This window comes from Hetaerina americana, unplaced genomic scaffold (genome assembly GCF_022747635.1).
Source record: "Hetaerina americana unplaced genomic scaffold, ioHetAmer1.1.p SCAF_1, whole genome shotgun sequence".
Classification (NCBI taxonomy): Eukaryota; Metazoa; Arthropoda; class Insecta; order Odonata; family Calopterygidae; genus Hetaerina; species Hetaerina americana.
In genome coordinates, this window is record NW_027286069.1 from 48,640,893 (window position 1) to 48,662,974 (window position 22,082).

Here is a 22,082-nt window from a genome sequence, read left to right on the forward strand (position 1 = left end):
GTATTAGACCTTTCAAGGAGTGGTTGACCATATTTTATGCGCAAATTGTGTGGTGAGGCAAGCATGGATGGATGTTTCCGGGTAAATTTTTTTGGATGTGAGTAGATAAGATGTTATTAAAGTGGTTGAATGCCTTTGCATGATAAAGAAGGCATTAGAAAGTATTAAGGCACAAGACTTTTACAAGGGATGTTTTACAAAGATAATCTTGGCAGAAAAAAGCTATTTTGTCCTATGAAATGATTGGTGTTGAGTAAAAGGAGCTACTGAACAAATGTCACAACACAAATACATACATTAAAAATAAACCAATAGCAAGGCACTGTCTCCTGCAGAACTGCATAAATAATTATGCACATAATGCATTATCAATTATTTTTTCCAAAATGTATTACTATGTTCCATAAGGATGACTTCCATAATAAATTTTTTCCAATTTCCTTCAAATTTTTTCATTAATTCTTCGTCTGCTAGTTTATATTAACCAATGAAATGAGCATTTAATTTGAACAACCATCATACTTATTGAGTTACCTGAGCAGAGGCTCAAAAATGGCTTTTTGTCATTTCCACCAAAGTTCTCTTTAAATTGCCAGCAGTAAATATGACCATGCTGATTTGAACACATTAGAATATGTTCTGGTGTAAACATGCTTCGAGTTATGTGGTTTTAAATTTAGGTGAACATTTTTGGGACAAACCATGCAAGTTGGAGACTTACTCTACAGAAAAACTGGAAGACATTTTGTTTCCTTATGTTCTCTTATCATCTTACATACTGAAGGCTCCCTTGTCCCCATTCCCCACTGTGCACAACACTTCCAAACATATGACCTTTCATGCTCCCTTGACAATCCCATCATCAGGCTTATGTAACACTAAAAAAGTACACTGCAAAAGTTACAATAAAAAGTGTAATTTGTATAATCAAAATGGACAAATTGCTATTTGAATGTAATAGCTTCTAGAGAATAGCAATTGATTCCAGTCTCTTGCATGCAACATGATAAATATATATTTCATGGATGCCAAACATAAGTCTTTAGGGGATATAACATATATACCCTGGTAAACATATAAAAGTGCTACCAGAACTATTCCTGTGGCTAACCAGCGAATCTCTTATCACCTATGGAAATACAAGTACATGAGTCCGAGTGCTGCATACCAAATAATCTCTCCCTAAGTCTTCCAATTCCCTCATTTTGAAAGATTAAAAAAATTCTTTTTTCTTAGGTTTTTAATTTCCTTAAATATAAGGCCATAAACGATAACTTGGAGCATTTTTTGTGTACCTATTACATAAGAAAGGTTCCAAGGGCATTATAATTTTAAACTACAAGTGAGAACTTAACTAACACATATTTCCATAAAAATAAAAATTAGGTATAGCATCATGGAGTTAAAAATGCACTTATTTACCGTTGAAATGTATATTACAGTCACAGCATTATACTATCACAGCTTTTAGTTAAACGATATCAATAAAAGAACATAATGCATCAAATATCAAATTAAAAATGCAAATAACTTAGCTGGTTATGCGAAAATTAAAGTCTCTTAGTGTGAATCCTCACAATGTAATTCATGGACACCCACCATGTGGTCCTTCAGTCACTCCAGAGGACTTATCCTCATCCTTGGTCTTCTTTTGACTCAACCCAAGTTTCTCCACATTCTGTCTTACCTCCTCTATCTCATGTGGCGCATGGCCAGGGATTGTGTCAGATACAAACTCTGAATGTGTCAGCTGATGGTGTACAACTACATTTCCTACCCCTAAATTACTTTCAATGGCTAATTGGAGATATATGCCACCATTCAAAACATGAAAAGAAATAAAAAAATGAACAAAATCAATAACTTTGAGAATCAAAGATAAAACAAAAACAAATTATAAAACCAGATGTGGTCTACTTAAACACAGAGCTTAGTAAAAAATAAATGGAGCAAGGAGAAAAATACATCAAGAAAATGGAACAAAACAACAATACATAAGAAAATAGAACAAAAAACACCATCTTCACATATAATTCCCATTAAAAATCAACAAATGAAAAATGAAAAGAAATTATATTTATGTAATTAACTACCAAATAATTTCAATTTTTAAAATAAATAATCATCAATATAAAAGGGGAGATTCGACTGACTAAACTTCAGCATACCTGCAAGAAACATGCTTGCATGTTAAAACCTCAATAAATGCCCAGACATTTATAGATGAGCATTATTAACAAACGATTTATGTACGGCAGTGATGCCATTCACTAAGACAAAAATAATCTCAACTTCATTAAAATATAAGGTAGATTGAAGTAAATGATTCTTGAAGAAAAATTATTTCCAAAATCAGCGGTTCACCCATCACACAAACAAAGGAAACTGAAAATTTAATGCACTCTTAGAATAATTTTTTGTCATTACACACTGTCCACTGCAGTGTATAATTTGTGGAAAATAGAGAATGATTCAGCTATCGGGTAGAAGGAATTTCTTTTAGAATTGTAAATTACTATAGTGCCCTAGATACATACTTAGAAAAAGTATACGATGACAAAATATTTCAGTCTACATGCTATGAATATTGTCAACATTCCAAAAAAAGGTAGAAAGGTAGGTAGAGTGTGATATCAATGATGGGCCTTAGAGAGTGTGCTAAACAATGTGGGAACACTGATCTGACACCTTCAAGTCAATCATCTAAAAACTGATCTAATGAGGGATCTCATGGTGTGGTTATCCTTTGTGGAGAAAAATATTTTTATTCATGGAATTTGACCACTTAAGTTATATTTTGGATGCACACAGGTTGAACAACAACAAATTTCTTTGCTTTAAATAATGAACATAGCATAATACCTGGTCCTACAATAAACCTTTCTATTCCACATATTTTCTTCCTTCCTTCAATCCGTTCAACGTGACATCTTTTCCTTCACCTTCCTTGGTTACCTAACATTTGCTTATCAATTACTGTCTTCAATATCCCATTACCAATCAAATGTTTCAGAATCTATTATTCCTGCCTCCTTTGGATTTCTACCAACAATCCTCTCACTTTCCCCATATGCCTAACACTTTCACATTTGTTTTCCTTTTGGCCAATTTTCCCTTTTTCATCCTTCTCCACACTCACATTCCTAAAGTCTACATTCTATGCTTATTATCTTGCTCCAACAGCCATTTTTCCAGCTGTAAAAAAACAGTTAACATCCATACACAGAGTCCCCTGATATCAATTCCCTCCTCCTTATGAATGCTTCTTTGGCTAAAGTAATTATTTTTGTATGTCCCGACTACTTTAAACATCTTTGTTTATGAAAATAAAAAGTAGCATGGCTGACTATTAAAGATGCTGAGGGTTATTTATGGAATTTCCAAGTAGTAACCAAATCATTTCAAAATACCATAAACACTCTGTTCATTTTACACATCATGAATAGCAAATTATCACATTTGGCAATTATAATGGATAAATTTGAGGCCTAACTTCCTAATTGAGCATGATGATCTTGTGCAGGGTGAATAGTGAGTGCCATTGTATAATAGCTTTGTTCCAATTTTTGCTAGTGCATGAAAGCAACTTTTTGGTGTTCCTAATCCCAAGTCAATAGAACCCAGAAATCTCATGATGAGGCCCTGAAGTAAACATGTGTCCTCACATCAATTTTTAAATTTTAACATTAAAAAAATTGAAGCATAAACAGAATGCAACCTAATTGTACAGCTAGTCAACAGTGTGGAGATATTACTCTTATGGAATGTTACTAACTCGAGAGGGGAACTTAAAAATAGAAACTAATTGAAAATTGAAATTCTTAGCTCAAAAATAAGTTTAATTAAATGTAGCATCATTTAACTTATTCCCATTGATCATACAAAATATTTTTACCATGATTACGAAAAACTAACACAAGTAAAAATATATTAGCTCATTACTAAAGATGAAATTGAGGGAATAGCATCGAGGAGCATGTAAAAAAAATTAAGTTTTATCAACAAACTGCACAAAAGGGAAAATTCGTGAATATTTTCCTTTATCACCAAAGTTACAAATAACTTTGTCCATTTTTATACTTCTGGAATGAAAAGTTCATGGAAAAATTAGTATCATATTAAGCAGCTGATAGTAAAAACCTATAAAGAATATTAAATTATTTTTACCAATAATTTTTTTTTGTTTTTAAGGGTGTGAAATTTATGGATTACATATCTTAATAATAAATTGGATACAATTTATTATTAAGATATGTAATCCATAGATATATCAATAAAAAGTATCACATTTTTTAAGGGGGCATAATTTGTGTATCATAAATTTAAAAAATAATTTGTAGCTCAGCACCAAAGCACATTAAGGGGATACTTCATAAATGGGAACTTCACTTGGTATTCTTTTCCTTTAAATAAATGCAAGGAATTCCATGGGATGAAAAACATTAGCCCTCAGATAAGACACAAACAGATATGAGATACTTAAAAAAAAATATACATACATATAATTCATTCTACTGACCTCATGCAGTATTCAAAATCTGCAAACAGTACAGCATTGAATGCATCAATATTGCATTAATCAAAGGATATTTATAACAGGAGTCCACACAGGAGACACTACTTAGAAAAACACACAAGTAACATGTATAAATAGGGAACAGAATCTAACCTGCACCATCAGGACCTGATTCTGAAGCTCCCCTAGAAAGAGTACCAGCATTTCCTTCTTCATCCATTGACTTTAGCTCACTGGACTGCCTGATCAGGCCAACTCGATAAAAGTAGTTACGCCAAAAATTCTCTTCACTTATTCTATAAAATATAAGGACATGACCAAGAACTATAATAGAAGACAACATTAAATGAAAATCATCAGACAGCACTATTATTCTTTAATCACCATTAGGATAAAGTATAAAACAGTATTGTGGCTATTTTATGCTCTAATGTAAAAATAAACCTGAAAATCTCTCATTTTGTAACAAACAAAATAAAACATTTCATAAACACTGTAATGAACAATAAATGAACCTGTGAATTCACAATTTCATGATTACAACAGGAATACACAAATGAAATTCTTGCATATTAGGGAAAGGAGTGGCCCTTGAAAACGGGGCCATGCCTTTGTAGAGAAGAGGCTAGAGCTCGGTAAATGTGTCTTGCAATTTACCGAAACCAGGGTATTTGGACATGTTACGCATGCCCCTGCCCAAAAAAAGCCAAAATTATCCAAAATATGGTTCCTTTCCTGATTCTCCCCAAAGTGGCATGATTTCTAGTCACTAATTGATAATTGCCAGAGGTAGGCTGACCAGGAAGATTTGGGCCCACTGGTGCATTTAGTTGGCATTGTGTGTTATCTACGCAGTGCTTTTGACTCCATAAATCCACACTATTATGGAGTTAGTCACAGCCCCTTGGGTCCTTCCTTTGAATGTCTTACACTTGTTTGAAGAGATAATTCAATTCATGGCAAAAATAGTATTGTTTATCCATTAACAGAACTAAATCATATATACGTAGTCTGTGCAAAATGTGAGAACTGGTGCAATCTGGCGGCGACTATAGCCTACTAGCGGCGCCAGTTGCCTGAGACCCAATGAGCCATCTGTGCTTGGCGGATAGTCGAGCTGTGTGTATGGTGCCAGTTATGTTAGTTTCTGTTGTCATTGTTTTGTTAGTCAAAAATGGAAATTGACGAAATCACAGAGCAATGACTCAACATTTTGGGGAAGTGCGGTTAAAGTTATCAAGAAATTACTGAAATATTGACAGCTGTTTACGGTGATAATGCTCTGAAGACAACATCAGTTTTCAAGTGAATTAAGCATTTTAAATATGGCCAACAAGATGATGCAAGGCCTGAACAACCATCAACTGGCTGTGTAGATTACAACATTGATTGTGAGCGGTCCCTTGTCCTTATTGATCGTCGAAAAACTGCCCACATGATAGCTGATGAACTGCACTTAGGAATATCAACAATGCAGACTATTTTAACCGAACATGATGGATGGATCCTTCATCATGATAACACACCTGCACATTTAGCATTGATTGTTCGCCAGTTTCTGGAAAAAATTCAATCACCATCCCTGACCGTCCTCTTTATTTGCCAGATCTCCCCCCTGCAACTTTTTCCTATTCCCAAAATACACCAATGTGATGACGGGACATAACTGGGAAGATGTGGACACAATAAAGCACGAAGCGACGAGAAAACTAAATAGCCTAACTGCCGAGGACTTCCAAGGGGACTTTAAACAGTGGAAAAGAAGATGGAATAAGTGCATAGCAACGAATGGAGAGTACTTGGAAGGGGAAAAAATCAATTTAGACTAATTTTTGCAAAATACAGATTTTACGGCCTCAGTTCACATATTTATTGGACAGAGTAGTACATATGCTTGTGTAAAGTGTGCCAGCAATTTATGACTCTCATGTGGTAAGGCATGAAGTAGAAAAGCACCAGTAGTTAATACGGAAGGCAAGTGACTCCCTAGGTAATTTTCATCATTTCAAGGACAAGGTGGGCAAACTGTATGAGTGGGATGTTCAGGAAATGGAAGAAGGGTGAAGAGAAACCCAGCTTTGGCACTGGCCTACTTTTAACGAAAAGCACCAAGAGGTTCATGATTAACCTTCCCATCTGAAGGATAGAGCCCTCAACTTCAAGTGCTCTCCACTCAGCACCAAAGTAGGGATTTGGATGCCTATGAAAAATTCTGCCACTGCCAGGATTCAGACCTAGACCCTTGGGATGGCAAATCAGTACACTAGTCACCAAAACAAATTGAACTCTCCCCATAAACACACTTAAGTTCATCATTTAATCATGTTCTCTTTTGCAAGGAAATGTTTTCATTATGCTTTCACTAAAGGGATATATTATCCATTTTAAAAATTATATGTTATATTATAAGACTTGATGTAGCTCCTTCATTCCAACATTCTCCATAATAATACATTTCTGATGGAAAACTGTAACAGAATAATATGCAGATATACATAGCAAATTTCTGTATCCATTAACACCATACCTATCATTTATCATCTAAGAGCAATAATACTGATTTCCTTTAGTATGAATTATAAATATTTTCCATATCAAGAAATAAACCCTTTAAGATTGTTTTTTTATTTCATACTTCAAAGGAATATATTTTCTCTGTATTATACTATGAATACAGTGATTCGAGAAATTATGTATTATGAAAACCAAAGATTTATCTATAACTTGTTTACACCCACAATTTACTGTTTATAATTTATACTTTTACTTCCATTAATAATTATATCATGGTAACAGATAGAAACAAAGGTTTTTTTTGGTAAATCACAAATAGGAATATCTTACCAAAAAGAGCAATGAGCATATTGTAGATTGAAAACCGAGGCCAGAATATGAATCCAATGGATTACCACGTGCTCACCTAGACAAAATTCAGGACAACTGCCATTATATGAATTAATTCATGCCTGATTCCTTTGGTCTGCTTTTAACTTTAGTCAGTCAGCCACCTGAGTCAGACAGATTAGATAGCCCAGAAAAGGGAAATTCAAGCGACCTGAGATGTTATTTTGGTCACGATAAAATACAGAGCTGTGCATTTTATCTGTGCAAATCCAAATGCAGAGACTGTGCATTGAAAATTAATTGTAATGTGATTGGACTAACCAATTTTTAAGATATATCATATTGCTGATCCGACAACATTTCTTCCATTATTCAAACTTTCATTTATTCCCCATTATTTCCATTATATGTGTTCATACAACTCTATAGTATTGAATTTAATGTAAACATTCATTTAAGAAATTTCATTCTTCAATTCAAGGCATACTGCATCCAAAAAGTTATCAGAAATAGCCAGTGCAACAGCAATTTTGTGTAGCACAAATCCTCAAAGTAAATATCAACTATTACCTGGACACAAGGCAATTTTTTATCAATTCAGTAACTTCCGCATTGTATCCGATTCTAAAAATTTATAACACGGAGGATATAATGTATTCCATATAAAACTTCCCTGTAATATACTAGAACAATGTATAGAAATGACTAATTTTATTAAAAACACCTTTCAATATTCATCATTTAGTTTCCCATTACCCCATAAATCAAATAAATCGGCCTGCTTCCTCCATGAGCTTAAGTGTGATTGGTCAGCATGTCTCATTTCTTTTTCTAGCTATGCGTGCCTTTAAATGCACTGTACCTACTTTTTAAGACATACGACTGCTTTCCCTGTTATCCTTCTCTCTTGTATTAGACCATTTCTCAGACAACATTAGTTTTTATTTTATTAACTTTATTGTGGAAATGTTAAGTTTCTTTTTACCCTCATAACATTAGTTTTGTGATACGTTTCATTAAAAAAACAAAATCCTTAAAACTTAATATTGTCATGCACAAAATCTAGATGTTAAAGCCATTTTAATGCAGATATTCTTTAGATGAAACTAAATTTGCTAAATAATATGAATTGCATACCTTCAAAGAACACAGAAAAATAATTTCCAGATGCAAATAAATTTTGATAAAAAAATTAATTATTTGCAGTAGCATAGGAAGAATATTAATATTTTCTTCGAAGCTCCTGCAACTTCAATTAACACTAATATTATATTAAAATAATTGCTGGTTACTTACACTTTTGGAACAAGCTCAAAACGCATTTGTTGGAGGTTTGGATCTTGAGCAAGTGTAGCTTGAGCCACAGGCATGAAGGACTCCAAGTCAAACTGAAATTCTACACCTGCTGGAGGACTTCGTACAAAATTTCGTCGGTCCTAAAATAATTTTAATAACAATATGTTATCAGAGTCATTGAAATAATCACAATTCCATTCCTTAAATGAAAAAAAAGCAAGCTAAACATGGCATTTGTTACTACTGAAATGAGGAAGAACCCAAAACCTGTACATGTCATAAATTGGGAAAAATATTCCAATATTATTTTTTCAAATTAATCATTTTAAAAAAATTCTTAAGGTAAAGAAATACAATTTTTATCCAGTTGATCAAGCAATATATGAGTTTATGAGTTAAACTCGATAAGTAAAACAGGGAAAATTAAGTCATTATCAGCTTAAATGTTTAGATTGATTACCAATACAGTATTCCCATGAAGAGCAGGAGAAAAAAGAAGTTTGAAGAAACATTAACAGTTAAAAAGTGTTAAATCACAAAGAAGATGATAAAAGCTTTTTGGAAATGTACATGCCAAGATATAATAGCCTCTTACAGATAAATAATGGATTGCATAGTGGATTGAAAGAAACAAAACATAGTGGGTGATGCAAATATGAAGGTATGAAGAAATGAAAAGGCTTATCAAGGAGGGCAAGGGTAGCTAAGAGACAGCAATTTGACCCACAACTGCTGCTGATGACCCACATATATTTGTTCTTTCCAATATTGGCACATTAATATTAGCTAAGCATTCACCAACTCAAACACACACTAGCATTGCATGAGAATTTCTAAATATTCTCATGTTTCCAAATATAATACATGGATGTTCCTCTGACAGGAAATAATATTGAGTATCCTCAGAAAACTGGTCTCCATTTCATACAATTTTGACAACTACATTTGAGGTAACTTCCATTTTTTGCTATACATATACACACATATACTCTTACTCTCCTTAAAGAATGCTGAAGTGTGATGACACCATATGTAATAGTGGGATGGCATAAGTATGACACACACATTGGCCAAGCCACCAAAAATTCTATACTCATCCTAGTCTCTCTTTTTGCACGTTCCATATTTTCTTTTCTTGTGCATGTCACCCCTGTGACATCCAACTTTTAAACATCATATTGCGAGTTTTTTCAATGCTATAGAGGTAGAGGATAACCTGAAAGAACTCTCACAATCTTTCCAGTAATTAAATGCTATAATTCCCTATACATATTTAGTCCCGCTCTTTCTTTTCCTTCATTTAAAGATTGCCCATTGAATATCCAATAAGTGAAGATAATGGAAAAATACGCAGTCACTTAAGGCAACCAACCTGGTATGCATAAAAAACAGGATGATTATCAAGGCCAATAAACTTAATACCCTGAAGGAGGTCAACTCACCCAGCTGGTGATTAAACAATGCATTCATTTTTGTTATTTCAATCAGCAGGAGTAGGAATAGGCAAGAGTGAAGAGGAACAAAATTCATGGATGGCCAGCAAATGGCTGATAAGAAACACTCACTGTGGATAAGGAGAGTATTTGCTCCTTGAGGGCCTCTTCATTGGGGTATCCAACCCATGGGGCTGGGGTTGTGCCATCTGATATTCCTTCTCCCCCACCAGCACGCTGCTTTTCCTTGATAAATGCTTCCTGCTCTCGGTTGAACTCACCAAGGATGCTCTGGAAACAATTCAAGATAAATCATGCTTCAGGATCCAATGTGAACAGTTTTTGCTGAGATAATTAGAGGACTAAATTTCCCTACTACTCCAAAGACTAAAGTTTCTCTACAGTATGATTTACTTTGACTTAGAAGATGCGTGTCTTTTCCCTGGATGCAGATATTTTATCGAAACAAAGAAATTTTGGGTCCCTACCAAGAGTCATGTTGACTAATTAAGGTCAATTTTACCTTTGCTCCCCATGAATATGGCTAAGAAAGTTGAATGAGACCTTAGAAATGGAACTTATAGTATGGTTCTTATGATTACCATCACACTGTACATTAGAATCTCAAGAGGGTATTTTCACATCCTGAAAATGGCAGAAACAGCACATGGAAGTTAGAAAAATTCACCATTGCAAACCTAGATATAGAAAAATTATCTTGACAGCATGTCTCACATAAAGTTTACAAGTACTTAAAAGATTCTAAGTTAAAAAAATCACATGGCATTTATCTGAGTAATCAATTTGTTTATATAATTACAATTTTGTAAATTTTCTCTGAAGATAGAAAAATTGGTGAATTAATACAAGAGTTTGAGAAATGCATTGCATTTACCTTGTTAAACATTAAATTATGAAGCTGTCGCAAGTATGCGACATGGTTCTCCCTTCCTGGCTCCTCCGACTACCCACCCCAAGCAATCAACGACGCACTGTTGCAGGTGTACAACAATAGTATTCCTCCCTGGTTTTCCCCAAAACTCCCAAGCAACCAACGACAATGTTTCCAAGCGATCAACAACAATAGTATTCCTCCCCAGGGTTTTTCCCCAAAACTCCCACGTGACCAACAACAATGCTCCTAAGTTGGGTATAAAAGCCCTGATCGCGGGGCGAAAAGCAGTCAGTGGTTATCTGGCGGTGACCGGTAGGGCACGAAGCTTCGGCAGTGTTGCGCTTGTCGCGACAGCGTGTCCTATTCTTGACTCATCTTGGACGAGGGCTCCGCCCAGGTTACGTTCGTCGTGACCGCGTCCAACCTGCCTACACCCTTTCCCAGGTAAGGGTCAGTAGGTTATCTGGTGGTGACCGGTAGGGCACGATGCTTCGGCTATGTTGCGCTTGTCGCGACAGCGTGTCCTATTTTCTGACTCAACTTTGGACGAGGGCTCTGCCCAGGTTATGCGTGTCGTGACTGCGTCCGCCCTGCCATACCCCCTTCCTGACGGACGCGCGTTGGTGTACTGAGGGTCTAGCCATCCATAAATTGCGTATAACTTTGTAAATGGTGCATTTCAACTGTATTTTGTATAATAAACGATTGTTTGGGTAAGACTCGGTGTAGTATCTCTGACTTTCCCCGATACCCTTTGTGTCGCACCATTAGGAACGCCCCTTGCGACAAAGCCATACTGCAGTGATACTCCAGCCAATGCTTTTATATGGTATAAAATGGAAACTTAAGTATTTGTTATGCATAAATACAACTAAGGGAAATAGATAAGAAGGCAGCTTAACCATTCTTATCATCCTATTAAGATCATCAGGAAACTATTTTAATCATAATTAACATTTATTGACTGCTTAAAAAGCCTTTAAAATAAGCATAGAGCTTTCTTCTGTAATTTTAAAAATCCTATGAACATTTTCCGTTTGTGATCGGGTTCCAAAAGTGGTTTACTTCAAATCAAATTTCAATTAACATTTTACCATAGTACTATGGACTAGGGTCGCATTAAAATAATCGAACCCCGCGCAACTTATTCAAAGATGGAAGTGATGGGAATGCGAAAATATCGTATCTGCGCGGCGAATGTGCAACCCGCAACGCTCACGCACATATCGTGATCGTCATGCGAATGAATACTTTTGTCTAGAGAAGTCCTTAAGATGACCTTCCGCCCTGCCCTATGAGCTCCCTTGACGGTCGATTCTACAATATATGTCGATCCGCAACCACGTAAAAAAAATCAGAATCCCGAGCACAATGCGATTCATGCCCCCCTCCCTCTATCCTCCCCTAGCCAGTAATTCCTCATCGGTGGCGCTCACGTCACCGGATGGCAGGAGCTGGGGTTGATTACACTCACCCTCCAATCACAATCGACGGGACCGTCGACTGCGAGGGTACGACGCATGCACCTTGGCCGGGCACCCTTTGCCCCGACTCAGTACAACCAGGCACGACGGCGCATCACGTGGTGCGAAAACGGAAATACCAAGGCGAGCTGCATTTATTACGAGGACGACAGTTTGAAATATCCTTAGGCCAATTATGAGCCAATTTTTTTCAATTCTGCGAAGGTTTCACTGTTTGTTTCACCTTTAGGATATCACAAGAATCGGGAGTCTTACTATATATTCGATAGTTTGAATCGGAAATTTTTTCTGGCGATCCCGTCATTTTTTTAAATACTGAATGCCGTTTTAAGGGACATTCAAATAATCTGTGGCGTTTTAGAGTCTGGTAAGCACTTGCGATACGCTTTAAACTGTTCATGGTTTCAGGCTTCCCTTCGTGGAGGTTTTAATTTTATTGATACATACGTGATCCGACCGGATCGACAAGCACACTTTCAATACCGTCAATCAGATTTGATTCAGTTTAACATGCCAGGTCGAAAAATTGAACCTAAGGGGAGCAGGGCGGTCACTTGTTTCACCCTTGGTGGGGGTGGTTCATGCTTTAAAATGAGATACACTCCTGTCCGATCCATAACTTAATCGAAAGAAGGAAAAGTAAATATCACAGAAACAATATGCACGAGTACAAAGCATGAGAGGCTGGTGGTTCGTAATAATGTCAAGTTTTCATATGAGGACGTTGTGGTAGCCAAGCAGATGTGTATAATATTGACTCGTTGCCATCTCCTATGCAATTTACGACTCTTCGCATATTTAACGGAAGAGTAATATATATATTCAACGCCATCAACGCAAGCGAGGGTATTTATATCGTATTTAAACGCCTTGGGCGTGTCAAAAATGTTGGTTGAGGTAGAGTTCCTTCTCTCATTTATCCCCATGCCGATGACCAGATCAACATATGGACCACGCACATTACTCATCTTTCTGCGAAATAAGCGCAACTGGCATTTACACTCTACCAATTACATTCCTGCACTTAATTTATTTTTATAATCGATGGAAGGGAGCATAAGCACTAGGGATTTGGGAAAACTAAGAACGTTCTATTTAATTTTTTCCATTGTCGTACAATAATTTTGGCAGAGCATTACTCGCGTAATGTGAATTTTTCAGACATGAGCGACCATCATTCGCCGCATTCAACTCACTGACTAAGGAATAACTGAAGACTTAAGATGAAAATGACGCACCATGAGTACTTCATACGCCGAATTGTTCGATTGTTAAATTAAAGCAGCCCCCTGGAGACTCGCATCGATAAAAAACTTCCCGGTTTTGAATGAAAATATCTAACGATCTGTAACCATGGAAAAAATGCACGTCTAATCCGACTGGTGGTGCCCCATGTCATGAAACGGTACATACTTTTTACAACATGGAAAACGTCAACACTATAACGAACTCAGGATTCGGGCCAGATTCCCGAAACTGCATCTCCTGATTGTCGAAAAAACATAATACATACTAACAAGATGAAATGAGAAGCAACGCAATGAGAACAATGGAAGCGGATACTGTCTTTGCTAACATATAGTATTCGTAAAATTCATTTCCCTGGAGGATTGACGAAAATGCATGACCGCAAAAGGGTAAGTGCTCAATGAAATAATCGGATCGATCCCCATTCATGTTCATAAAAGAGCTTGAATAATGTCGATTCTATTCTCGAAAACAACAAAAATCGATAGCGAACTCAAAAATCGAATATAATAGAGAAAACAAAAATCCTTTAAACCACGACGAAATGATGGGGATCGGTGAAACCTCTGATTCAATCACGTAGCCACAGAAGAAACAAGACTTGATGGAGAACACGTGGAGGCAACTGTAACCGGATTTAATGCAAACAGACGTCTGAGGTAATATCCCATCGCCATTCGGTAAAGAAAAAAAATCCATCGCAGGACACCAAATCACGCAAGACTTTCAGGTTGACCGGTGAGACCATTAACTACCGGAATAACCCAACTGACGAGGTAAATAACACATTTAAAAACTCTTGGATTAAATCAGTTATCGTGCCCTCAAACCAGTGCATTTATATCCGACAACACAAACCAACGAAATAGTTTGGCGGCTTAACATTGGGGAACATATGCAAACCCAAGAATGGAGCCCAGGATCTTGAGATAAGAAGCCACGGATCCATTCTCATCATCGGACACGAGCACTTGAATATGACGGACTGAGGATCTTAAATCATCGAATCTCCTCCTTAAGAAGCGCACTTCCTTCATTCACAAAAGAACCCGCCCGAGGTGGGAATCGATGCAGGGGGAGCAAATAATAAAATTCTCGTTACGGCTGCACGCAACAGAGCCGAATCCAGAGAGCTCTTTGCTCCGGGATCACAGCGAAGTGGAACGAAAAAATTTAAAAACGGAGGCTGAAACCTCAACAATTTTAGGCAGAAACTGAAACCCTAACCCTCGAATAAAGGTCGCGTGAACTGCTATGAAACAATTCCCCCCTAATTGTGCTTCGTAAACCAAGCCTCGCCCTGACAGCTACCCGAATACAATTCCAGTGAGAATAAGGTCGGGCGGTCCTCGTTAATCACATCCGTTACTCAACCTGCAGGCCACCATCAATCCGACAACAGGACCCAACTTTGACAAGCACTAGCGAACCAATCTTCAAAATAAAAGGTGATCGTTTCGAATACTCTGGCGAATCGTTAAGGCCTTGCATCACATTAGCTAAAAGACAATGATACAAGGTTTCGTCTAATGACACATTGGGTGACCATTCTCGAGTGAATACTACCGGACCTAGGCTAATTTATGTTTTTTATGGAAATTCCCGGAAAAAACCCAACTGAAAGCACGGCGGCGATAGGTGGGGATTGTCGGCGAGCAAAGGCTATTATCATTCAAGTATCAAAAATATCCACCACTACGTTCCGAGACTATTACGACTATTAGACAAGAAATATAAAATTATCAGTCGCTAAAAATGCCAAAGAGTGAACAGGTCTACAGATATGAATTGCAGGAGCTTCAAAAGGGACATCTCTGTGATACAAATAGGATCACGATCGTAACAGGAAGGCAAACAAACGAAATAATTAATGTTTTTGATACAAGGTGAGCACCAGCGGTTGAATATTTCATCGCCATGACAGTAAAGGCATAAGAAACGTTTCTCGGGATGCATGGAGAGGAAAGGGAGACGAAATTATCGTAATATCGATGAAGGAGACGGATATAATTCATAAAGATTAAGATCCAATTTCCCTCCGTTGGCCAGCTCCAAAATTCCTCATCAGTCATGTCACGCGGGATTAATTCGAAAACTGTCGGAGTGAGTTTATTCGCTGGAAAACAAAAGCGTGGCCGTACACTCGCGGCAAAAGAAAAAAAAAACTACAATCGATGACAGAAAATAAGAGAATCCACAGTCCACCCATTGGAAAATACTAACGAACGAACTCGAAGAGGAATCAGAAGTGGGGAAAGGGGGAGGGGAGGGGGTGAATCGCTCTTTCGTTACGATAACCTCTGTAACCCGAAAAAAAGAGCTCCACGTATAGATCCCTCTCCACACGGGTTCATCCTCGATTCTGTCGCTAGGGCAAGGGATCCGACTTCAGATTCCCCAACGATACTACGCCCATAAAGCAAAAGAAGACGCGCGACAGGGTGTTAAACCACGGTCGTTTATCCTTTTAAAACCTCGAAAATACGATTCTAGTGGCGAGGAACACCAACCGTGCGAGTGCTTCTCAGTGGGGTGCGCGTGGCCACGGAGGGCATGTCCGCGAGGGTTGAGTTACGGACTCACATTTTGAATTGTTATTATATGCGTTGAAGAAATTGAAATCTGATGGGTGATGTCCGCATCGCCAAAATTAGCCTGCTTACACAGCAAGCGCTCAAGCATATGAACATGCAATAATTAAACTTATTGCTCTCTAACATTCACAATATCTGTGCCTTCACATTGCTTAGACACACGAATGCTTTCGGAAGAAGGCGATGAAATGTAATTAAATTGAAATATATTTATACGTCGCACAAATTCATTTTGCACTAATAAATAGTCATGAGCAGGCGCCTGAAAAGAAAAAAACTGATAGGAAATATTTGTCCCTTTAAAGGTGTAATTAACTTATAAGCGTCAACAAGCTAGCTGCGGAATATCAAAATACACGTACCGAAAAAGTAATGAGAAAGCAGAGGATCTGTAATCCTACTGGAAAAATTGCTGGCAACTAATGTAGAGGGCAAAATATTAATACAATTTTTCTTACACCCCACTCGTAAACACTTTCTTTCGGCATTGGCACTTCGACGCTAAGGACATTAAATTTCCTCGGGACCTTGCCGTATAATCAAATTTTGTGCTCATAAACATCGTAATTTCCTTCTTAGGTTTGCAACATTGAACGCGCTGGTGATTTACGAAATGAAGGTGTCTCCGTGTACTGTGGAGTGAATTCATCAAAAATGGCCATTTCCGGAGTTCTCCGAAGACACCTTCGGAAACCATTGTCATTCGCGGGGGAGGGACGCTGGGTGTATCCAGAGGGGGAAGCAGAACCGAAACACAAACTTATTTCAAATGGAAAAAGAAGGAATGTTTCTCTGCATGACTTTTCGTAACATTTATAAAAAGGAAAGGGAATTAAACGCATTGAAAATAGAGACAAACACAGAATTGTATATATTTTGGAAAATTAAAAACATGGTACAACAAGCTTATAATAATTATGCTACACTGTCACGAAACAATAATAAACTCGAATAGCTAATGGCTCGACAATCGCAAAAGGCAACACTTTTTGCAAGAGATTAAGTGACAAAAGCAATGGCTGGGTTCTATTCCCGATTGCTGGAAACTATCAGCAGTAATCTACCGGTCAAAGATAGGATTTTAAGGGCAAAAGAAATTAAAATAGACGCTGTGATGGTTACCTTCGCTGTAGTCAACGGAGAACAAATTTACATCTGCGAACGCTTAGATCTCGAGTACATAAATCTAGAAAAGTAAGAGAGTACATTTTTATGCAACATCAAACAACGCGACAGAGCGAAAAAATGGGAATGCAAAGTATTTTGATTAGAGACGGAGGGTTTTGATAAGAGGGGAGGATGTTAGGCAGGGAAGAAAATAGACATGTTGGAGGGAACTAAGGGAGGGAAATAAATAAGGGTTTATTGGTAGTGCAGGGTGTCACGTTGCGTCTTTGTTGGCTGAGGTTTAGAGTTGCAGCAGCGGTTAGTTCGAGTGTTCATCCAAAATCCTACCTTATATGGTAGACTTAACTAATTAGCAATAATAAATAGCATGAAGGTACTGATTAACAATAGTAAATTATATTTTACAGGGGCATTCATCGCTCACATTTATGAAACGTGAAGCAAAAAACAAGCAGATCTTGAGGGCCACAACTTCTCGAAAGAGATGGGAGAGTGGCCTTTCATTTAAACAGTAACCCGCGGAGGCACTTGACAACCGGGAACAATACTTTCCGAAAAATGCCGGATTACGGAGTTTCCAATTCAGTATGAACCTCGCCTGCGTCCTTTTATGACGCGGACTCTCATCCACGCCATGTACTCCCCCCCCCCCGCCCCCTCCTCCACCTCGACTCGGATCGAAACCGTTTCTCCCAACGTGGCCAATAACATCGAACAACTTCCGAAGAAAAGTTGTATGCGCGTGGAGTAATACAATCATAAACCTTGAGAGAGATGTTCTGAAGAAACCCCGCGCATGTCGAGCTATCTTAATAGCACGCATTCCGTTTACGGACTCGAGGTCATGGCTGCCTGAAAACCCTATTGGGGCCAACATTTTGGAACACGCTTCGAGGAGTACGAAAAAACCCACTGACAATTAGCGTACGATAGCAAGCCTTAACCACCCAGCCATTAATACGCAGTTTAGTCCCACCTTCAAAACAACATTTTTCCAGGCGAGGGTTATCTCCTCCTTCCCTGATCACACAAAAAATTCGCAACATCGGTACGAAACACAGTGATATTTTAAATAGCCGTTTATAAAAACTAACACTTAAAACTTTGTTTCGGAAAAAACTTTACTAGGGATTCCACCGAACGAGGAAATTGCGAATTTTACTTTGAATCAGATAATAATAAACATTTAATAATCGGGAGCAATGCGCATTATGGGCCTAAGGTTGAAAAACTGGGAACGCTGCAGGGAAATCTATTATTTAAAGGTGAAAAATCAGTTACGGTCATCGAGCAAAAAATATGGAGTCCTGAAATCGCCAAAATGGCCCCGCGCCGAGAGTACTTTTACGTCCGTGGACCTTATGACGCATTATCGGCCACTATTTGCACGCGCTCGCCTACCGAATGATTCCGCGAAGGGAGGAGGCCCGAGTCCGGAGAGAGTGAAAAATTGAAGAGCTTAAAAGTCTAGTGGCAATCGATAAAACCTGAAACAATATTTTCTCGCACAAAATATGGCAATAAGCATCAGGAGGGGACCTATGAGTTGCGGCACACAAATCGTATCAAAAGAGATCAAGGCAAACAAAAGAGGTCAGGTAAGAACGCACAAAAATAACTACACAGGGGAGAGCATATGCTTTTTGTCAGGTTATGGTATCTCATTCGATAAAAACTTAACATGCGGTTGGCAACAGGTAAATGACCATGGTTTCTCGGTGTCAGCAGAAAACAGATATTTTCAGGATAATCACGCAAGGAGGGTGACATTTGGGAAGACAAATGCAGGGATATCTCACGTCATTGGAGAACACTTCTCGAGAAAGCGATGAGTATTTATGATCTGCTGCTAGCAGTATAATTATATTTGATATCAAAGCAGGCAAACGGAAAAAAAATTACATTATTATTCTTCTTAAAATTTACTTTGGAACCAATCTCTTCGATCCTTGAGACCGCTTTGCAAGCGAACCATCTCGTCTCCCTATATCGTCAGCGGTTTCCCAAAAATTTGCAAAACCACGAAAACAGCATAGCTAGGGTTAAGCGGATACACCAAGCAAAAATAATACATCATAACGCGCTTGATGTCCTTGCGAGGTTACGTATATAATTTCACTGCCCCGCATTCTTTTGAGAAATACATTTCCGCTTAATCTGCTTCTGCAGCATAAGTCTTAACTTTTCGTTCCAACTTACAAATAGCTATATATTTCGTCATAATTTAACTCTTTAAACCATGCAATCTCTGCAAGGTATGTAAACTACTTTTATTAATTCCCACCGCAAGAGAAGATTTCGTTAGCCTCCCGCGAAGCAAAGCGACTGAGATAGGCAATAAGATTAAGGAGAAGGGTAGACGAAGTAATATAAAACAAATAAATAACAAAACACAGGAATAAATTCTGATGTTAGATTCGAACCCACAGGATCAATTAACCTACATATTTAAATAGACGACACACATATATCAAACATACAAATACCCACTCACTCCTCAAACGAAACAAATCGGCTCTCATATATCGGTTCAAGGAGACATCTCTTGTCTCCCACACACGTCACCATCGCGGCTTGCTTTCCAGTCAGGTACAAGAAATCAATCATCACCCATGCGTGCATTTTAAAGTTTATTAGAAGACGGCGACATTTGACAAAGTTCTATCAACTTGCACGACGTCAGGTGATGAGGTACCCCGCCCTGCATCCACTAACTTAACTAACGTTACCTACGTATTCCATTCTGAGCAATGAAGACTACCCCGAACCTCTGCGCAGTATTTGTATGCCCCTGCCGAACCGGGGGCCGAAGACGTGAAAAGGCCCGACGGACGATGGTAATGTTCCGCGAGCAAGCAAAACCCCTTCGCCTTTACATTTACGCAATAAGTGTTGAGAATTGTATGGTGAGGGTCGCTTCACCTTTTATGGTCCGATCATATACTACGTAAAGTCGTATTCGCGTTTCTTCGAGCCTTCTCGCATATGTTACACTCTTACAACCCCCGTAAGAGTTGAGATAAACCTTGCTTTTTTTACCCCCTCCCCGACCCCCAACAGTTTTTTCTTCTGTTTTTCATATCCGAATCAATATTTTCAACCGAAAAACCGGCTATCGGCCCTTCCATGCGCAGGAGTACGTAGGGATTTCGCTGGTGTTTGCTGTGCGTCGAACTCTTCGAAATCGGAGTGTTATCCCTTTTTCAAACGCCACACTATATGCAATCAATCCCGCATCTCACACCTTGATCGAATTTTTGCCCTACTCCGTCTCCTTGCGTGCGACCGCACACTATAAGACCCTTATCGAAACGTGACTTTCCATTCTTAGTCCACATTTCCTACGGAAAAAAACACCTCTACCAACGCAAATGTATACACATAGATAGCAGTTTCGAGCGTAAATCTGACGAGGAGGCGCACCTCTCCCTAATTGAAGCGTCCGCATATTTCTGGTTTGAAAGGCATAAAATCTGTGGCTGGTGAAGAAATTTTAAGAAGTTTTAAATACAATTATGACGTGAGAAGAGAGAAGTATGCTCGGCGAAAACAGAAAAAAATGTGGATTGACAAGATATCGAGAGTTGGGATGTTAAAAGACCGTTACAGAAGATATTATGTCGCTTAAGCGGGGAAGAGGAAGAAAATAGGTTTGTTGGGCGGCACGTATAAAGCGTGGTGAACAGAAGGAGGATATTAAAGAGGAAAAAGAAGTGGCAAAATGAAACTCATGCGATAGGTCACAGTAGTCACGGGATAGCAAAAAAATAACTTTGTGGGGTTAGATTAGCTATGATGACGAAAACTGGTGGGAAGCAGGGAAGAGTTTGACTTCAAAATGATCACGGAAAATACTTTCGCGGTAATAGGTAGAAGCGACAACGGAACGCCTAATGGATTCCCGCGGCTGGGTGAATTCTGTACCAAAAACTTTCAATGAAGACAACGACATAGCACCGCATCGATCATAACCCCGATTCGACGCGAATCCACTTAGAATCATCCGTCCAAACTCCTGGACCGTAAGGTCGAGGGCGCTTGGTCATCGAACCAACCTGGTTCTGCCTCTCATGACAATCGAAAAACTTTCCGTTTTCCTTTCGAGAAATAGCGATTTCTGTGTGAGGCGGCGCTCGAGAAGTGGGGTCGTTCGCACTGTTGAGAATGGGAGAGTCTCGATGAAGGGTTTAAAGGGCGGCGGAGGGATAAAAGGGTGTAGAGAGCATCAACCCCGGCTTTTAGTGTGTGCATGCGCTCTCATCAACGGAAGACTTCCATCGGTCCGCGGTCGTAGACTCCACCCCACCCACGCACGAATGGGATTCCAACACGGTACGTGCCGTGTGTTTGGCGCACACCATTCGCGGCAGGGTCTGATACAAAACTGATACCAAGCCCGATGATTGAAAACGGGCCCTTTACATTGAAGGTCACTGCATTAACGGGGATAACTTATCCACCGCAGATGTGTTTCGATGGAATGTCCACGCATGCGTTGCCCAGGGACAATATTTAATTGAACGGTAGTCTATCAATCATTGAAACGCGCAATCCAACGACCACTCACGATTATTTTTCCAACATATATATATATATATATATATATATATATATATATATATATATATATATATATATATATAG

The 22,082-nt window shown here is 38.4% G+C and overlaps 1 protein-coding gene across 4 annotated transcripts in view; it reads right to left on the minus strand.

Moving 5' to 3' along the window:
* Sap47 (Synapse-associated protein 47kD) overlaps positions 1–22,082 on the minus strand; it is a 52,773-nt gene that overhangs the window by 12,196 nt on the left and 18,495 nt on the right. For 2 of the 4 annotated variants that reach the window (XM_071589548.1, XM_071589539.1), the window contains exons 5-8: positions 10,222–10,380; positions 8,657–8,796; positions 4,670–4,812; positions 1,600–1,797 (exon numbers count right to left, since the gene is read on the minus strand). In XM_071589548.1, coding sequence (XP_071445649.1) covers positions 1,600–1,797; positions 4,670–4,812; positions 8,657–8,796; positions 10,222–10,380 — 640 coding nt within the window. The remainder of the gene's footprint in view (positions 1–1,599; positions 1,798–4,669; positions 4,813–8,656; positions 8,797–10,221; positions 10,381–22,082) is intronic. The other 2 variants (XM_071589556.1, XM_071589563.1) reach the window with 1 other exon arrangement.